General features: G+C 46.2%; 1 protein-coding gene across 2 annotated transcripts; it reads right to left on the bottom strand.

The window, feature by feature from the left end:
• Window positions 1-2,184: 2,184 nt before the first annotated feature.
• Window positions 2,185-12,202, bottom strand: tmem39b (transmembrane protein 39B). Of its 2 annotated transcripts, none has more exons than XM_060925207.1 (9): window positions 12,073-12,202; window positions 7,955-8,148; window positions 7,599-7,818; window positions 6,672-6,755; window positions 6,108-6,256; window positions 5,555-5,885; window positions 2,922-3,109; window positions 2,686-2,806; window positions 2,185-2,564 (listed from the first exon to the last, which is right to left on the bottom strand). In XM_060925207.1, exons 2-9 carry the CDS (start codon window positions 8,083-8,085, stop codon window positions 2,334-2,336), a joined length of 1,455 nt encoding a protein of 484 aa, XP_060781190.1. In that variant the 5' UTR covers window positions 8,086-8,148; window positions 12,073-12,202; the 3' UTR covers window positions 2,185-2,333. The 2 variants fall into 2 exon arrangements, with proteins under 2 accessions (XP_060781190.1, XP_060781191.1); XM_060925208.1 differs by having other exon boundaries at window positions 7,955-8,143.
• Between the last annotated feature and the right edge of the window lie 4,138 nt (window positions 12,203-16,340).

Raw genomic sequence — 16,340 nt, 5'->3', positions numbered from 1 at the left:
TTTAAAGCACTGGACATCATTTTCTGCACTTCTTTACAGTATACGTTTTACCTCTCCAATCAACGTTTTAATCAAAGCACGCTGTTCTTCTGAACAATGTCTGGAACGACCCATGTTTCTCAGGTTTTCAGAGAGAAATGGATGTACAACATGTGCTGGCTTCATCCTTAAATTAGGGCCACCTGATTGACATCTGTTTTTTCACAGAATGAATGATCTCACTAATTAAACTCCACACTGCTATTATTTTGAACACGTCCCTTTCACTTAATTATTCGATTACACAGACTCAGGAGCATGCATATCATGAATGTTGGGTCTGTTGGTTTTCTATGACTCTACTACACCTACTGGTAAATTATTTGCCATGTAGTAATATAATTTCCACCAAAAACAGTGATTGATCTGGTTAGTCGTGTTGGACTGCTATTATTTTGAACACAAGTGTATGTTTGGCGCAAAAACAACACTGCGCATCACCAAAAGAGGGTTGTTTTTCTTCAGCTGGAATAGCAGCTTTCGTCAAGGCGCAGGGAATTATCAACAGTTCGAAATACCAGTCAGTTTTGGTCCAAAACCTTCAGGTGTCTGCTAGAAAGCTGAAGATGAATTTCCTCTTTCAGCACAGCAATGACCCCAAGCATACATCGAAATCAACAAAAGAATGGCTTCACCAGAAGAAATTAAAGTTTTGGAGTGGCCCAGCCAGAGTCAAGTCAAAGTCCTTCCCACGCCTTACAGTACCTGGTATTCCTAGGCAGTCTCCCACTCAAGTACTAACCAGGCCCAACCTGTATGTGGCGCATCGGGCGGCGCCGATCTCCGTTTCCATAGCCCTCAGCCTCTCGCCTATTACATAGCTAGGGTTACAGTGGGGGGCTAGTCCTCTGGTAACCACGAGAGCTTAACTCCCCATGCACATCTGTATTGCAGCGTGCCTTGCCAATTGGCGGTAGGTACCATTTTTATGATGGTCTTTGGTATGACCCGACCGTGAATAGAACTCACGATCTCCCGATCGAGAGGCGGACACGCTACCACTAGGCCACTAGTCGGTGGCCCAGCCAGAGCCCAGACCTAAATCCAGTTGAAAATCTGTGGGGTGACCTGAAGAGGGCTGTGCACAAGAGACGCCCTCGCAATCTGACAGATTTGGAGCGCTTTTGCAAGGAAGAGTGGGCAAATATTGCCAAGTCTAGATGTGGCAGGCTGAAAGACTCCGACCCAAAAAGACTGAATGCTGTAATGAAATCAAAAGGCGCTTCAACAAAGTATTAGTTTAAGGGTGTGCACACTTATGCAACCAGCCTATTGTATGTTTTTTATTTTTTGTTTTTCCCCAAAATGGATTTGTTTGTTTTTCAATTGAATTGTACAGGTTATAGGTCACATTAAAGGTGGGAAAAGTTTTGAAATTATTTATCGCAGTCTCATACACTTTTTTTTTTTACATCAGAAAAACCTATCATTTTAACGGGGTGTGTACACTTTTTATATCCACTGTATAATTCTGTTGTGCGTCTCTCTATGCAGTTTGCATCCCTGATATTTCATCGTTTATCTCCAAAAAAATATGCGCAAAAAATGTCAAAAAGAATCAAAGAACAATATGAAAAAACTGAAATAAATTGAACATTTTTCAAACATGCAAGTTATCACATTCTGAAAAAGAGGATGCAAACTTTTGAACTTTTTCCTCAATATATATTCATATAAATACAGTGATTATAGGAAATTGTGTGCGCTGACTGGTCGAGAAATTCGTATTATTTCTCAATAATCACCTCGAGCGACTCGGCAAAACAGCGGCCAACTGCTTAGTCACCGTAAGTGAGGAAGGATTACAAACCATGAAGGAAAACGCTGTTCCTAAAAGCACTAAAGATGCTCCAAAGTTTGGTCTAAAACCATTCAAAGGTAAGGTGGAATCATGATTTATTTTATCGATTTCAAAACAAAGTTTTTCTGTGACTCAGCGTAGCTAGGTGAAAAGTCTGACCAAGCGCTGTCTTCTTTATCTGTCTAAGGGTGTGCAAACTTTTAAACTCAGCTGTGCTGCTCAGGAGTAGAAGGCAATGGAGATTGATCTTATGTACATGCGTCATTTAGAACAGTAGTAAGTTGAACATTAACGTTACTTATTCAAGAAACAGCACAAAAATCAGATCCAGACGAGTGAAGAAATACAAAAATATTTTCCTTTTTATTCCACATCAGGGCAGAACATACAGAGCGACAAAAAAAAAAAAAAAAAGATAGAAAAAATAAAAAGCTCAAGTGCATGCTTCTTCTTTCCGTTCTCCGATGCTGGTGTGACAGGAAGGTCTGAGCGTCTAGCTGACTTTGTGGTCTGATGAGGTGTTGTACGAGTATGCTTTCCCCAACACGATTCTGTCTCTGAGCAGCTTGAAGAAGGCGTAATAGTTACTGAAGAGGATCAGTGCTAGCGATATGGTCTGGTACCACTTCTCTGAACACATCAGCGAGTAGAGCTGATAGAATATCATTGCTCCTTCCAGGATGATGAGGATGTTTAATATTCGAAGAGGCCTGTTGAAGAAAAACTGGAGGGGAGACAGACAGAGACAGGAAGAGTGGAGCATTTGAAAGGAACTGGAATTAATGTAAAAACTAAGATGAGAAAATAAATGTCACGTGTGTGTGTGTGTGTGTGTGAAGGCTTACATAGAAGCGATAATGTGAGACGTCTGAAGGCACTGCGACGTTATAATGGCCCATGGCCTTATACACGTTTTTATTGTGTTTCACCAACACTCCCTGTGGCCACATGAACTCTTCTGTCCACCTGCAAACGGGGGGGAGGGAACAAAACAAAAAGTCATGAAAAGTCAGCACAACGTTACTGTTCAGGACACTGATATCGAGAGACTCGTCCTGTGTGAACCCTGACGCAGACATACGTGTGCTGCAGGACGTTGGAACACAGCGAGGGGTCCACTTTGTGCCAGCAGCCCAGGTGGGCGGCGGCTTTGTGCAGAAGGTCACAGTAGCGGGGGGGCAGCAGGTGGCGCATCAGGATCACCGACGTGCTCACGAACACGAGGATGAAGAGCTCACATGACCAGCGCTTATCCACGTACTGAGTGCTCTAACACACAGCCAACAGACAGAGAATGGTAAATCAATCAATCAATCAATCAATCAATCAATCAATCAATCAATCATCGCTGTGTGTGTGTGTGTGTGTGGGTGGGGTAAACAGCAACCGCTAAACATCGAAACAATAATCTACCTCAGTAACTCTATCCCTAAGTCCATCCCCCCCCAAGTAACTCTTCCTCGACCCATCCATGGAATTACCTGCATTGAACTACAGTGTCTTGCAAAAGTATTCATCCCCCTTGGCGTTTGTCCTGTTTTGTCGCATTACAGGCTGGAATTAAAATGGATTTTTGGACAATTAACACCATTTGATTTACACAACATGCCGACCACTTTCAAGGTGCACAATGATTTTTATTGCAGCACAAACAGTAATTAAGATGGAAAAAACAAATCTGGGGTGTCCATAAGTATTCATCCCCTTTCATATGAAACCCCTAAATAAGATCTGCTCCAACCAATTCACTTCATAAGTCACATAATTAGTTGATTAAGATCCACCTGTGTGCAATCAAAATATCACATGATGTCTGTATAAATCAGCCTGTTCTGGAAGGACCCTGACTCTGCAACGCGACCAAGCAAGCAACATGAGAACCAAGGAGCCTCCAAACAGGTCAGAGACAAAAGTTGTGGAGAAGTATACATCAGGGTTGGGTTATTAAAAAATAGCCCAAACTTTGAAAATCCCAGGGAGCACCATTAAATCCATGATAGCAAAATGGAAAGAATATGGCACCACTACAAACCTGACAAGAGAAGGCCCCGCCCACCAAAACTCACAGACCGGGCAAGGTCAGTAATCAGAGATGCAACAAAGACACCAAAGATAACACTGAAGGAGCTGCAAAGATCCACAGCAGAGATGGGAGTATCTGTCCACAGGACCACTTTAAGCCATACGCTCCACAGACTGGGTGGGGCTTTATGAAAAAGTGGCCAGGGAAATAAAAAATAAATAAATAAATAAAAAATAGAAACCACGTTTGGAGTTTGCCCAACAGTATGTGGCAGACTCTCCAAACACATGGAAGAAGATTCTCTGGTCAAATGAGACTAAAATTGAACTTTTGACCATCATGGGAAACGCCATGTGTGGCGCAAAACCAACACCCTGAGACCACCATTCTACAATGAAGCATGGTGGTGGCAGCATCATGCTGTGGGGATGTTTTTCATCTGCAGGGACAGGAAAGCTGGTCAGGACTGAAGGAAAGATCGATGGCACTAAATACAGGGCAATTCTGGAGGAAAACCCGTTTGAGTTGGCCAGAGGTTTAAGACTGGGACGAAGGTTCACGGTCAAGCAGGACAACGACCCTAAACATACTGCTAAAGCGACACTGGAGTGGTTTAAAGGGAAACATTTAAATATCTTGAAATGGCCTAGTCGAAGCCCAGACCTCAATCCAATTGAGAATCTGTGGCATAATTTGAAGATTGCTGTACACCAACGCAACCCATCTAACCTGAAGGAGTTGGAGCAGTTTTGCCTTGAGGAATGGGCAAAAATCCCAGGGGCTAGATGTGCTAAGCTAATAGAGACATACCCCAAGAGACGTGCAGCTCTAATTGCAGCAAAAGGTGGCTCAACAAAGGATTGACTTTTTTTTGTGTGTGGGTGGGTGGGTGGGTGGGTGGGGGGGATATACCTATGTACACTCCAGATTTCTGTTTTTTTTTTCATCTTAATTATTCTTTGTCACAATAAAACAATTTTCACCTTTAAAGTTGGAAACGTGTCAATCAAATGGTGCTAATTCTCCAAAAATCCATTTTAATTCCAGCTTGTAATGCGACAAAACAGGATAAACACCAAGGGGGATGACCTGAATGACCAAGAACTGGACAACAAAGATGGTGCAAAGTTGTTCAGTAAGCAGCCAAACCGGGTTCAGAGGGTGGCGTGGGGTGCAGGTGGCGCAAGCAGAGATGTGCAGGAACTGCTTACCCAGTACACAAAGTTTGCCCAGATGGTCAAGAAAGTTGGTGGCATTAAAGGTTATTTTGAAAGACGCTGTATTTCAATATCTCCTCAAGTAAACATGTTTCCATGTAACTATCCATCCACATATTTATCCAAGTACCTCCCCAACCACATAACTGATTAACCCAAGTAAAAATCCATCCAGCCATCCTTCCACCAAAACAAGTATCTCCCTGTGTATTTCTATCAATCCACCAAAAATAACTTTTTCCTCCCTCTCTCAGAGTAGCTGTCTATCCAACCACTCATCCAAGTCACTATCCACCAAGCACTCGTCCATGTGTCTACTCTCTAGGTGGCTATTGAGGCACTTCCCGATTATTTCCAGGAATAATCGTTGAGAACATTTGTCCCAGTGCGTCTTCAAACTGTGCATACATCTCTCTAAGTCACTGGACACACTGAAACCTGAATCCAGAACTGAGCGAAACTCCGCACTCGCACCTTGATGAACCAGACAGGCACGAAGGCGATGTAGTACGCGCTGAGCATGGAGCTGACCAGCACCTCCTTCATCCTCTTGTTGAAGTCCATCTTGAGGAACTCGACCTCTTTGCGAATGAGGTCGGGTGAGAGGCAGCAGGCGTGCGTGGGCATGGGCTGGATGCCATACAGCTGGCTCGTGTGCTGCTTCCACGTCTCCTTCAGTACAGAGAGGTAGTCCCGCCCCACGGACACCCCCACACCTGCCCCTGTCTCTCTGGAGCCGACGGAGGAGATGGAGAACAGACGCACGTCACTGCTCGGCCTGAGGATCGGGATATACATCCCAAAACTGGAAAAGGGAATGAGAGAGCGAGAGGGGGGGGGGGGGGGGGAATGACCAGTCACTGGGTTAGCATTATAATAATACTACAGTTTGAGGCTTTTTAAGGGCTGGTACTTCCAGCTCTGTAGGAATCCATAAAATACGGTAATCCGCCAGACAGTGTCCAGCTGTGATGTAAAAACCGTAAAACAGCTGTGTAATAACAGGGTCAGCAGTGAGAGCACTCACGGGTAACAGAGGAACAGGAGGCTGAGCACAGAGTACGTCCTGAAGAGGTGGATGAGCGAACGGCACAGACTCCACCCAGTGAGCGTCAAAACGGCAAAGCGAGCCGTCACCAGGAAGACGGAGTGAGGAAACTTCCCGCTCTGAGACGCCTGCAGACATAGAGAGACGGAGAGGGGGATTTTGGTGAGAGAAAGAAAATGAATGAGTATTCGAGAGACAGAAAGTGAGAGAATGTAGGAGAGAAGAAAATGGAAGGGAACAGAGCGAGAGAATGAATGAATGAATGGATGGGTGGGGGTGTGTGTGAGGGAGAATTAGGATGAAAACCAATAAAGATGAGTGAGAGAGAGTGTTTTGAGGAACAGAAAAGCAGAATGACAGTGAGACAGAAGAGGAAGAGATAGAACGAAGACTCAAATTTGTCCCTCATTTGTCAGTAACTCGAGAACTCACGGCTCAGTTTGTGGAGCTGCTTTGGAAAAGGAGAAATGAAGACGAGACGCTAGAATTCTGCTGTAAACAGACACTAATCTCATTATCAACACTCCATGAGCCGTTCATTACCTCTTTAACGATGGCTGCGATGAGCCGGCGTGACAACACGATGGTGGTGAACACCAACATGTTATAGTCAATCAGGTGGAAGTTCTGTGAGAAAAAAAAATGATGTTAGCATCGGTTCTGCCAGCTGTTAAGGCAATATAACATCTTCAGCAAGCATGACAAGCACAGAGGTCACGCCTCCTCCTTCAGCAAGCGTGACAAGCACAGAGGCCACGCCTCCTCCTTCAGCAAGCGTGACAAGCACAGAGGCCACGCCTCCTCCTTCAGCAAGCGTGACAAGCACAGAGGCCACGCCTCCTCCTTCAGCAAGCGTGACAAGCACAGAGGCCACGCCTCCTCCTTCAGCAAGCGTGACAAGCACAGAGGCCACGCCTCCTCCTTCAGCAAGCGTGACAAGCACAGAGGCCACGCCTCCTCCTTCAGCAAGCGTGACAAGCACAAAACACACGCCTCATCTTTCACCAAGAGTGACAAGCACAGAAGACATGCCTCCTCCTTCACCAAGAATGACAGGCCACACCTCCTCCTTCACCAAGAATGACAAGCACAGAGGCCACGCCTCCTCCTTCACCAAGAATGACAAGCACAGAAGACATGCCTCATCCTTAAGCAAGAGTGACTAGCACAGAGGCCACGGCTCCTCCTTCACCAAAAGATAAGCACAAAGACCACGCCTCCTCTTTCACCAAGAGTAACAAGCACGGAGGCTACGCCTCCTCCTCCTTCACCCAGACTGACAGAGGCCACGCCTCCTCTTTCACCAAGAGTAACAAGCACGGAGGCTACACCTCCTCCTCCTCCTCCTTCACCCAGACTGACAGAGGCCACACCTCCTCCTTGGACTGACAAGTACTGAGGACACACCTCCTTCACAGTGACTGGCAAGCAGAGGTCACGCCCCTTTTCACTGAGGGTAGAGGGACTCACCAGTGATGTGTGTGAGGGTGGGTGTGAGGGCGGGTACCACCACACTGTCTTGTAGATGTTGACGTAGTGCACAAAGAGTGCGATGAGGTGGCAGAAGAGGAGGTGCAGCTCAAACATCACGTTGCGATCCACAGAAAGCTCTGGGATCTTACAGTGCTTCAGAGGGACCACTGTCTGTGTCGCCAGAGGGGGGCTGGCTATCCCTGTTCCTGAACTGTTCCTGGCGCCCAAAACACACACACACACACACACACACACACACACACACAAACCATCAGAAAAAGTTTGACATTACACGAAAACTTAGACACACAGTCTCGCTTGCTGATTTAAAACTTGACAAACAGAGATCTCACCTCGTCCGTGACCTCACACCTGTCACAGGTGAGCTGGTTGAGTGGTTGCCATTGTTGAGGGATCCTGTCTCATTGCCCAGAGGAGAACGACAATACGTCGCCCGGCTCGGGCCTCTTCTTCCTCCTGCCATTCCACACACTTCAACCTTCTTCTCTCACTCGCGCTCTCTCTCTCTCTCTCTCTCAGGTCTGAACTGGACCAAAAGGAAGCATATCATCAGGACGCAACATCACACCAGAAACAAAAAAACCTCTACAAGTCTGAATTATGACCCACAATCATTTTGCTTTTAAATAAATACAAATAAGTAAATCTTTTTTTTTTAATTGACCCTGACTGAAATTTTTAGTCAACATGAATCGAATTAATCCACATTACTCCATCAAAAGGTGCAATACTCGTTTTGTTTCTTCCTTATTTGTCCAAATAACCCACAAGTTATCCAGAACGTGATGATAAAAATAATAACGGATTAAGCCGTGGCCTCAGCAAAAGTGAGAAAAGCTGTTTGGAAAACTGACTTCCAGTCCAGAATGCTTGTTTGGGCTTGGATGTGCCTCCTCAGGCATTTTATTGACCTTCTGGGTCGCTGGAGATCCTGGAGGCGGAGCTTAAAGAGGTACTGCAAACTTAAATTATTTTTTTTGTTGTTGTTGTTCTGGAAACTAAATATCATTGCACTGTGACGAAACACAAATGCTGCTGATTTTTATAAACGAAACATTTTATTCCTGCTAGTCATGTTATTCCTCGACAAATGTTGAATGTTTTTTGTCTTCGTGACAGAACTGTTTTTTCATGATTAGATTTCGAGCAGTTAATAAACAAACAAAACATCGACGCGCCTTCTATGCGTTACAAAATGGATTTTATGGGGCGTCGTGGCTCAGGTGGCTAAGGTGCCATACCATAAATCCGGGGGCCTGGGTTCGATTCCGACCCGAGGTCATTAACCGATCCCTCCCCGTCTCTCTCTCTCTCTCCCACTCATTTCCTGTCCTGTCTCTATACTGTCCTATCCAATAAATGTGAAAAAAGCCCCCCCCCAAAAAATCTAAATGGATTTTATTGCTGTGTGAAATCCCGTCACATGTTTCCAAGTGTATCTCGGGTTCTGTTTCAGAATGCAGATCAAACGCATGCTTGATAACATTGACATGGGGCAATAATAACTCAATAACATCATCAGGAAGGCCGGCCATGTTGTAGGCGTGGAACTGGACTCCCCGACAGTGGTGTTGGAGAAGAGGACACAGTCCAAAATAAAAACAAATCTTAGACTGTTCTTCCCACCCTCTACATGAGGAGCTGATCAGCCACAGGAGCACGCTCAGTAAACGGCTGATTCTTCCACACTGCACAACTGAGACACCCAGGAAGTCATTCCTCCCTGTTGCTGTCAAGCTGTACAATGCCACTGTGGTACACTGTCTTACCATGCATCCTTAAAGTGCCATTCCACCATTGGATACATTTTATGACAACATGACTAGACAGATAAATCTTTTAGCTTCAAAATGATATATCAAACATAATTTTTTGACAACGACAAGTATATTAATTTTGCAACCAAAGTCACCTACCCTTTTAATTTCCGCGCGGTAGTGAAACGTGATGTCATCGGCAGGTTCCCCTTCTTGTGTCGTGGCACAGATTATCAGCAATGGCGGATAGAACGTGATTTCCACTTGTCGATTGCTGTGCCGATATTCACCATCGACCGTCTCCTTTGGGGATCACTTGCTATTTTCCTTCGCTTCTTTTCCGAAGCTGACAATCGCGTTCTATCCGCCATTGCTGATAATCTGTGCCACGTCACACGTGACGTGGTACACAAGAAGGGGAACCTGCCGATGACATCACGTTTCACTACCGTGCGGAAATTAAAAGGGTAGGTGACTTTGGATGCAAAATTAATATACTTGTCGTTGTCAAAAAATTATGTTTGATATATCATTTTGAAGCTAAAAGATTTCTCTGTCTAGTCATGTTGTCATAAAATATATTGTATTTTATGCCAAAAAAATACATCCAATGGTGGAATGGCACGTTAACTCAGGTGCAATATCTCATCTCATTATCTCTAGCCGCTTTATCCTGTTCTACAGGGTCGCAGGCAAGCTGGAGCCTATCCCAGCTGACTACGGGAGAAAGGCGGGGTACACCCTGGACAAGTCGCCAGGTCATCACAGGGCTGACACATATGGCCCTTTTCCACTACCCTTTTTCAGCTCGCTTCAGCCCGACACGGCTCGCGTTTCGACTACCAAAAAACAGCACGACTCAGCTCGCTTCAGCCCTGCTTAGCCCCTAAAACTCGCACCGTTTTGGAGAGGGGCTGAAGCGAGCCAAACCGTGCCGAGTGAGGCTGGGGGCATGAGCAGACACTCCCCTGTGCACTGATTGGTGAGGAGGAGTGTCCTCACACGCCCACACACGCCCCGCGAGCACGCTGGGATCTGTAAACACCGTAAACCCGGAAGAAGGAGAATTACGAGAATTATGAAGCCTTATGCGCCTCGCCTCATCTATACGCTCTTGCCAGTATCTGTTGGCGTTGTCGGTGACAACAAGCCACAGCACCAAGACCAGCAACACTAACGACTCCATGTCCTCCATGTTTATTGTTTACTATTCGGGGCGTGAGACTACCGCTTAAAAGCTCACTGATGTCACTGTTTGCGCTGCTTAACGACGTCACGTGACGTCCACCCACTTTCGCTAACTCCACCCAATGTGTCCACCCACTTCCAGCCAGCACGGTTCAGCGCGGTTGTAGTCGAAATGCAACTCCAACAGCCCGCTCAGCTCGACTCAGCCCAACTCAGCCGCGTTTGTAGTGGAAAAGCGGCATTAGACACAGACAACCATTCACACTCACATTCACACCTACGCTCAATTTAGAGTCACCAGTTAACCTAACCTGCATGTCTTTGGACTGTGGGGGAAACCGGAGCACCCGGAGGAAACCCACACGGACACGGGGAGAACATGCAAACTCTGCACAGAAAGGCCCTCGCCGGCCACGGGGCTCGAACCCGGACCTTCTTGCTGTGAGGCGACAGCGCTAACCACTACACCACTGTCAGTGAGACTGAAGAGAGAAAAAGAACGAAGTACAGTGGAAGGAAACGATATGGTTGAGAGAAAAAATAAATAAATCCAGAATCAAATGAACTACATCCACTCTGAAAGTTGCTCTTGAAGTGTCTGACGGACAACGTAAACACAAACTTGCTTTTTAAAAAAAAAAAAATCTTTGAATATTGCATTTTGGTGTGTGTGTGTGTGTACGCAGACGACGCTTGGGTGTCTTCTGAAACCCTTCCTTCATCGTGTAACATGTTTCGACATGCAATAATGTTTTAACAAATATTCAAATTCAGACTGTGACATCTTCTGGTGACGTCGAGCAACTTTTTTTTTTTAAATCCATGAAGAAGTCGTCCAGAACTGAATCTTTCCCTTGTCAAAAATACTTGTTGTGCTTTCTCAGACATGAGGACTTGTTGTGCTTTAACATGCAGTGCTGCTGATGTTCTGATGATGATGATGATGATCTCCTGCAAACAAAAACCGAGGTCTGTGCTGGTCTTGTGCACGTGCAAACTGCGATCATTTCCATAGTAACGTCCATGTGAGCTGCATCCAAATGATGAACTTCCTCAACATGCCCATGCTAAACACTGCTAAGCGGCTCAGTGAGGAACTCGAACGAACGCCCTGCTTGTCTTGTCCGGTTCTACAGCATATTTACAGTGCTGGTTCCGACATCACATGGAAAACCCAAACCGAGCGGCTCGTTAAATCCAGATCAAAGTGAGAAAAGGGTGCTGCTGCTAGCATGATTAGCATTATTAGCATGCTAGCATGCAGAACTTGAGTGCAGGACTGGTGGCACCTTTCTGAGGCGGAAGTGAACTCAGAACCCGCGTGTTTGTAGTGCAGGGCTGCGGGATACAAGTGTGCAATGTGCACTTCATTAGTGACTCGGGTTTTTATTTCCATCCTCCAGAATCACAACACAACCGCGGCCTAAAACACGCCCGCACGCCTTCAACTTTACATTCAACATTTCTACACAAACGCACAGAAATGTATGCGGCAGGAATCTTACCGGAAACTGAGACTTTGTTCCTAACACGGTTCCTCTGCTGCTGTGTTGTTAATTAAAGTCGCTAAGCGAGTCTCTGCTGCTCAACGCGCTCATGTTGAGGCTGAAAGCGGGGGCGCGGTAGGCGCGTGCACGAGGGAGGCGGGAGCGTGCGTGGGAGCGTGCCTTAAAGGCGCAGAGCACAAAACAAACCAGAAACTCAGGCTTTGGTTTCGGTTTTGTTTGGCGCTATTCGGACCGGATTCGGTTACCAGCGCGATGTCGGCAAGAAATCTCCTCAGTGATAAACCCTGATCCTATCCCGGATTACGGACCGGGCCAGTGGGCCCGGCGCCCAGGGGCCCAAGGGGCCCGGGGGGGCCCATAGCGATGCCGATGCCAATTGTGACATCAGAGGGCCTCTATTCTCTAGGATCTTATGACTACTCAAGGCCTCTGCATGCTCTTGCAACTTAGGCCCACTTTACACGGGGACGGTATAAAACAAAAACGCAAAAGTCCGTTTTCGTTCTCACTTTTTTCCACGTCTACACGACCGTTTTCAAGGAGGAAATCTGCGTCTATACGGTGACGCATAAATGTCTCCGCTATGTCTGCACGCATGCGCAACGTCTTCTGTCTTGTCTGATCTGCACATCTGCACCGCTGTTCTGTCAAGTTGTCCTACCAAGCCTACTACGCATGCGCGAAATCCAGGAGGGTAGGAAAATTCAACAGTAGTTTTGTCCCACCGATCAGCTGGGCTGATAGAAAATCGGTGAGAATTTCACGCATTTGCCGATTTTTATGTTTTGTGCGTATTGGTCGAGTCTTTGGCCGAGTCAAATAATTTGTAATGACTTGTTTTGAATAATAAAACGGTCTGTATGAGAACTTGCTAGGATAACTTTACAGAACACCGGTCCGGCTGAGGTACTGTAGTGCTCGAGGGAGGAGCAGGAGCAAACCGAAACTCTTTTAATCTGCCTTTATTAAGTAACACTTACTCTTGTTTCGGTGAAGAAGAGAAAAGGCAGTGTCCATCTCAGCAAAATAAACCCGTTCGGCTGATAGGTTTGTTTTCAGTCTCGGGTTTATGGTTTCACGAGCGGCTTGAATAGGCGGCGCGCGCGTGCGTGTGTGTAACTTGGCGACACCAAACTGAGGAGCTCCAGCCGGGCGGGTGAGCAGGAAAGCACATCTACTGCAGTAAAACACAGAGCAGCTTGAAGGCCCGTTGGATCGATGTAATCAGACATGTTCTTACTTTTTTACTTACTTTCTTACTTCCCCAGCTGGCATGTGCAGTATATGACACATGTATGACGTAAACGCGTACCCGACATGAGCAGATCCGAGCAGAGTTTTGCGTATTGGGTAGTTTAGACGGATATGCAACGGGGGCCGTTTTTAACTTATCCACTCTGGAAGGCGTTTTCAATTTTATCCGTTTTTCAGCCTCGGAAACGCCGTCCCCGTGTAAACGAAAGGCACTTCTGATAAAATATTTAGTCGCTTTTACCCGACAGCGTCCTCGTGTAAACGGGCCCTTAGGCTACGTTCACAGTGCAGGCTGAAGTGACTCAAATCCGATCTTTTCGCCCATATGTGACCTGTATCCGATCTTTTATTGACAATATGAACGACACAGATCCGATTTTTTCAAATCCGACCCAGGCCGTTTGGATATGTGGTCCTAATTCCGATTCCTATCCGCTCTTTTCATATGCGACTTCAGTCTGAACCGCCAGGTCGCATTCATCCGACTTACACGTCATCAACAAGCCACAAACGTCACTATTCTGTGCTGAAGTAGGCGGCGGGTCTCTCAAAAAAAGTTACAACAACATGGCGCATAATCACGGGCGCAGATAAAGGGTGGGACGGGTGGGATTCGTCCCACCCAGATTTAAATTCACTTCGTTCGGTCCCCCCCACTTATAGGGAGGAAAAAACGTCTATGCTGTCTTTCTTTGCATAAGGCAAACCTCACGGAAAAATCAAAAGACTAATTACCATTCGGTTTATTGAGGTGCACAGCAGTACATACATAGTTGCAACAACTCACATAAAACAAAACAAAGACTGATATTCGGTTGGTTGAGCTGCGCAGACTGCACAGGTTGCGAGCTCGAGCTTGGTTGCTATGGTAACCCACAACAAGTTTGACAGGCATATCGGGGTTGGTTTGCTGGCAGCTTTGTCCCCCCCAGTTTTTTGTCCCCCCCAGTTCAAAAAACGTATCTGCGCCCCTGCGCATGACATCAATGCGAGGGACGCTTCGGGCTGTGAAGGTTCTGAATCTTCTCAATGGAAGGACGCAGAGGTTAGGGAGCTGATTTCCGTTTGGGGGGATGCAGCTATTCAAGCTAGATTGGATGGGTCATACCGCAACCGGGCGGTTTTACTTCCGTAAACACTGGCCATGCTCACTGCGTGTGACGTCGTTGTATCCTGCAATGCGCATGCGGAACACTTTTAGGTCGCTTTTCGTTCATACTGAGGATCACATACAAGTCGCATATATTTGTTAATGTGAACGACCTCACAAAAAAATCGGAATTGAGCATTAAGCCTTGCAGTGTGAACGTAGCGATAGCCTTGGCCCGTCCATCCTAAGCGTGACGCAACACGAGGGCCTGTTGCGAGCTTAGTCTGGCCAGGCAAGCTATCTACAGCTCTTCCAAGCTCCCGAAAAATCGGGAACCAATCAACTTTGAGCATCTCCAACGGCCCTGGGTAGAGGTGTGTTCAAGGCACTGACGTAGTAGAACTGCGACCGGAAGCCATAGATTGTTTACAGAATCTATGCTGGAAGTGCTTCATTCACGCTTCCGCATCTATTACGCATAGATGCTGTATTGAAAGCATTCAACGGGAAGTTCTCATTGAAAATGGAGCAAAGAGCAACCCTGGAGGTATTTATTGAAAGGAAGGACGTTTTCGCCTTGCTCCCGACCGGCTTCGATAAGAGTTTAATCTACCAGTTAGCCCCGTCGCGTCGCATACGTCAGAGGAAAGAGTGATGTGATTGGTTTAAGCTTCGTCACAGCCTTTTCTGGCTTCGACCAGTAGCAAACTGAGGCATTTCAGGGAGGCGTGTCAACCACGGGCTCTGGGAAACGGTTGGGCTTAATATCTTCGCCAGACCAATAGCTCGGAGAGCTTTGAAGTCGCGTTAGCCAGGCTACTTGCGACAAGGCTTTCGCAGACAGTTGTAATTTATCGTTGAGCGGGGAGTAATACACTACGTTCAGACTGCAACCTGAAACGACCCATATCCGGTTTGTTGTGAAATCCGCTTTTTTTGTTAGGCCGTTCACATTACCAATTATATGAGACTTGTATGCGATCTCCAATATGAACGGAAAACGACCCAAAAGTGTCCCGCATGCGCAAATTGACACGTAATAAGCACATCTACGTAATACGTAAACAAAAAAAAAGCGCACTCTTCAAGTTTGCAAGTAAAGCATGGAGATGAGGCGAGAACTGGCGATGTGGTTTTTGTGGCGGCGGCGGAACTCGCACAATAATCTGATTAATGTGGGCAGCAGACTAATGAGACCGAAGGTGTCAAATTACTGGAAATTTCCAGAACAATCTTATAATCTTGTAATACAGGATGGTTTAAGTTATAAATCAGTTATAGAAACTGTTTTATTTAATCAGGCTAACAGATCAACATCCAGGTCCCTACCAAATCCACCATTAGCTTGATCAATTCTATAAAAGTCTATTTAAATTCTGAAAACTGTACAAATGTTGTTGTTTTCCACCAAAGAGGCGGGATTAGCCAACGCAGAATAGTGACGTTTGTCTCTTGTTGATGACGTGTAGATTGCATGAATGCGACCTGTCCAGTCAGACTGCAGTCACATGTGAAAATAACGGATATGCATCGGAATTAGGACCACATATCCAAGCGGCCTGGGTCGCATGTGAAAAAAATCGGATCTGTGTCGTTCAGATTGTCAATAACAAATCGGATACAGGTCGCATACGGGCAAAAAAATCGGATATGGGTCGTTTCAGGGTGCAGTCTGAATGTAGTCATAGGCGTGCGCGATGTTATTCACCGCCACAACGCAAGGGGGCGCGAAGTCGCGAAATCGCTAGGAGTAGTTGGTGGGTGTGGTTAGTGGAGTGTTTATCCACCGGTTACTTATAATGACTAGAACTGGAGTCGTATAGATGTACGTACTTCCTCACTTCCTCGATCAACCGCTCTTCGTGCTGCTCCATCTTCGCTCGTGTTTTTAAAAATGGCGGCCGTGAAAACAAACCAAACT

Source organism: Neoarius graeffei, chromosome 7, assembly GCF_027579695.1.
Source record: "Neoarius graeffei isolate fNeoGra1 chromosome 7, fNeoGra1.pri, whole genome shotgun sequence".
Taxonomy (NCBI): Eukaryota; Metazoa; Chordata; class Actinopteri; order Siluriformes; family Ariidae; genus Neoarius; species Neoarius graeffei.
Note: the sequence above shows the minus strand (reverse complement) of the source record. Positions and strands in the feature narration are given on the sequence as shown.